Source organism: Procambarus clarkii, chromosome 17, assembly GCF_040958095.1.
Source record: "Procambarus clarkii isolate CNS0578487 chromosome 17, FALCON_Pclarkii_2.0, whole genome shotgun sequence".
Lineage (NCBI taxonomy): Eukaryota > Metazoa > Arthropoda > Malacostraca > Decapoda > Cambaridae > Procambarus > Procambarus clarkii.
The window spans coordinates 3,358,795-3,362,207 of record NC_091166.1 but is presented as its reverse complement, the minus strand read 5'-3'; the positions used below and the strand labels follow the sequence as shown (position 1 = coordinate 3,362,207).

Genomic DNA, 3,413 nt, shown 5'->3' with positions numbered 1-3,413 from the left:
ACGCGAAACACCAAAATCGAGCGACACACGGTCGAAAGCCTTCGACCAATCCAGACAAAGCATCGCTGCCGACAAGCGAGCGTCGGACACGTACAAGAGCACATCTCGAAACAATGCATTGCAATGCAACAAGGAACGACCCGGAACACCACAAAACTGCTCCACAGAGACAACAGACGCAACAACACTGCGACACCGACCAGCCAAGACCTTAGACAGGATCTTGTAGTCGACATTCAACAAAGTAATGGGCCGCCAGTTTGAGAATAACCGTAGATCGCCCGACTTCGGGAGAAGACGCACAATCCCAACGCACTGAGACATAGGCAGAACACACTCCCGAAGACAAGACTGGACCACCTCCAGCAGAACATCCCCCAACACATCCCAAAAGGCGACATAGACTCAATAGGAAGACCATCCGAACCCGGCACCTTCCCGGAATGAAACGACCGCACCACCACAAGCAGCTCCGCCAAGGAGACCTCTTTCACCAGACCAGCACACTCCACAACCGACAACCCAGGAAGGCACCGACCCAAGAAATCCTCCGCAAGTGCGGCGTCCCCAGCCACCTCTGCATACAGCGCAGCCAACTCCTGCCGAACATAGAGCAACACCCCACCAGTGTCCGAAACAACCGTCCCATCTGGCCGTTGCAAGGCCGTAAAAAGAACAGAGTCCCGCGCGGCCCGTACCTTACTTAAAAGAAATGGAGAAATCCGTTCCCCGTCGACCCTCTCACTTACACGAGCCCTCACACGCACACCCTCCGCCCACTCACTCCGCAACCCGCATATACGCGCCTTGCAGTCCACAATCTTATCAAAACAATCAACACCAGCATCGTACCGTACATACAACCTCGACAGCTGTGCCTGCAACAACCGCAGCAACCCAAAGCGCCCAGCAGCCTTGCGCTTAGCAACCACGCGAAAAAACAAACGACACTGCTCTTTACACCACTCCCACCACTCCAAGACAGAGAGAAACTCACAACGCCGGGCTCGAATCCCGACCCACCAACACCGAAACTGACGACAAACACGCGGAGAATGCAACAACCCACAGTTTAGCTTCCACCACCCCGCACCGACCCGCACCTGACTGGGTACCCCAACCCGGACCACCACCAACACTGTGGTCGGAGAATGCAACCGGGACAGTGCGAAAATCATACACCGTACATTCCCCACCATTGACATACACCCTATCGATGCACGAACGCACCCCACGTGCAGCAAAAGTAAACGACAACCCTCCACCAAAGAGCACGGCAGCGTTACGGAAACCACATGAAATCACCACCTCCAGCAGCGCACCCGAGACATTCTGCGGACGGGCGCTACAACAATCCCGCGCACTCGTCACACAATTGAAGTCCCCTCCAAAAAATCATGCCCCACGGATCATGGCGCAAGAAAGGAAGAAGCCCCACCCGAAAAACCTCCTCCCTCTCCCGACGACGCGCTGCACCCGAGGGGGCGTACACCGTCAAAACGGAATCACGACCCCCAAAAACTCCACCTGCACAAACAACACCCGCCCATCCTCGTCCAACTCCGTGTGAAGCACGGAGAAGGAGGCCTTACGAGAGAATAACATAAGGGTCCCCCCCGAATGGCGTCCTCGGCGAGTTGAGCACCACATGATAATGCACGCTTAGACACTGCAACACAGACACATCATGCACATTATGCTCCTGTATGAGAGCCACATCCACACGTTGCTCCTGCAAAACATCCAACAGGCCCAATTGGACCCCAAGAGCATTCAAACCCAGAACATTCAAGGATGCACAAACTACAGAGGGCGCCATCGGGACAACCTCAGGACACCCCCAACCCGTCGCGACACACAGGCCGCACTTCATCCTGGACCCCAGGGCGATCACAATGAACACCGCCAGTCGCCGTACCCAGCCCCACGGACGAGCCCTCTGCTGGATCCGCAGAGCCCCCACCAACCGGAACAAGGGCCGAAGACCCCCGACAGTTACTCTTAGACAACACGACCACCAGGTCCCGGTCACCGCGATGAGCCACCCACCCAGAGGTGCCACCATCAGGAGGCGCAGCTGCCGTCACTGGAGGCACCACAGAAGAAACCTCCTCGATGTCCTCGCCCGCAACCTCCATCGCAACACCGCCCTCCGCCCACAAACCGACGAGGCGATGTATCCTGAGCCGAACGACGGCGCTTCACATGAGGCTGCTGATCGTCGGTACAACGACCCCCAGCAAGGGGTGCTCCAGAAGAACCCGACGCGGGCGGGCCCAAAGCCGAAGCAGCACGGACACACACAGCAGCAACCTCCACAGCATGGGGCCACAGCTTACCACCACGCCCGGAGACCGGAGCAGAAGGAGCAGGTCCAGAAAGCGGGAGAGCACACTCCAGCTCACAGGGGGCATCCACCACGGACGCCGAGGCAATCGCAGCTGACGAACCACTGGATAAGGCGACCTTCGTAGACGACGAGGGAGTCGACTCAGAGTCAGAGGGCAGGGAGGAGGACACACCCCACCACCCCAGCATCCCGGGCAGCAGAAAATCTTCAGCAGGGGAAGCAGGCACCACACCAACAGCAGCAGCCGAGGACCGCACAGAAGCCTCCGGCCGCGGATGCACCTCCGCCACCACCGAACGAGGAACCCCCGAGGTAGGAGCTCCCGTTCCCACAGAGCACACTGGGGAAGCAGACGTACTATGCCCCGACCAAACAGGGACCGAGGGAGCACTTGCTGAACCCGCCGCAGGAACCACCCCAGGCACCTCGCCAGGGCGAGAAAGCGATGAGGAAGCCCCCCGCGTCTTCAAAGGGGAAAAGTCACCCTCCAAGAAAACGGAGGGAGCCTCAGCCCGAGGAGCATCACAGCTCGCTGCCACATTGCCCCTCAGCACCACACCGGAAACAAGTGCGAGTCTGTCCCTGATAGAATACTCTGAGCGAGAGCCCACGATACAGAAGACGAGACGGTACCGGTGACGTAATCTTCATACCTAGCGTACGAATGCCCGTACGCAGCCCGCTCAGCCGACCTGTATGCAGATGGTTGAAACAATGAAACTGCACCTCTCCATATTTCCAAACACAACCCGCAGCTCATCCTCAGAGAACGTCACCGGTACACCATGCACACTCACGTACTGCACGGCCCCCCAGGGATCCGAAACGGCCACAGACACAGCCGTGTCGGTGACTGGAACCGAGTGGCCGGCCCAACACGCCACAAACTCCTTGTACAGCGAGCACCTGCAGAAGGTCATCGCCACTCGCGTAGGGGAAAGCTTTTCAGCCCTATCAAATCCTGGACATCCGCTTGAAGCACATCGACGACAGCAACTTCCACAATCGCCCAGTCCACATCCCCTGAGAAGTCAAGGCACGCCGTGTCCACCCGCCGTACGCG

The 3,413-nt window shown here is 58.3% G+C and overlaps 1 protein-coding gene across 1 annotated transcript; it reads left to right on the top strand.

Annotated features, from left to right (window-relative positions):
• Positions 1 to 1,687: 1,687 nt before the first annotated feature.
• LOC138365562 (serine/arginine repetitive matrix protein 1-like) lies at positions 1,688 to 2,989 on the top strand. Its single transcript, XM_069326035.1, has 2 exons — positions 1,688 to 1,994; positions 2,241 to 2,989. The coding sequence occupies exons 1-2, from the start codon at positions 1,688 to 1,690 to the stop codon at positions 2,987 to 2,989; spliced, it is 1,056 nt and encodes a 351-aa protein (XP_069182136.1).
• Positions 2,990 to 3,413: the final 424 nt, after the last annotated feature.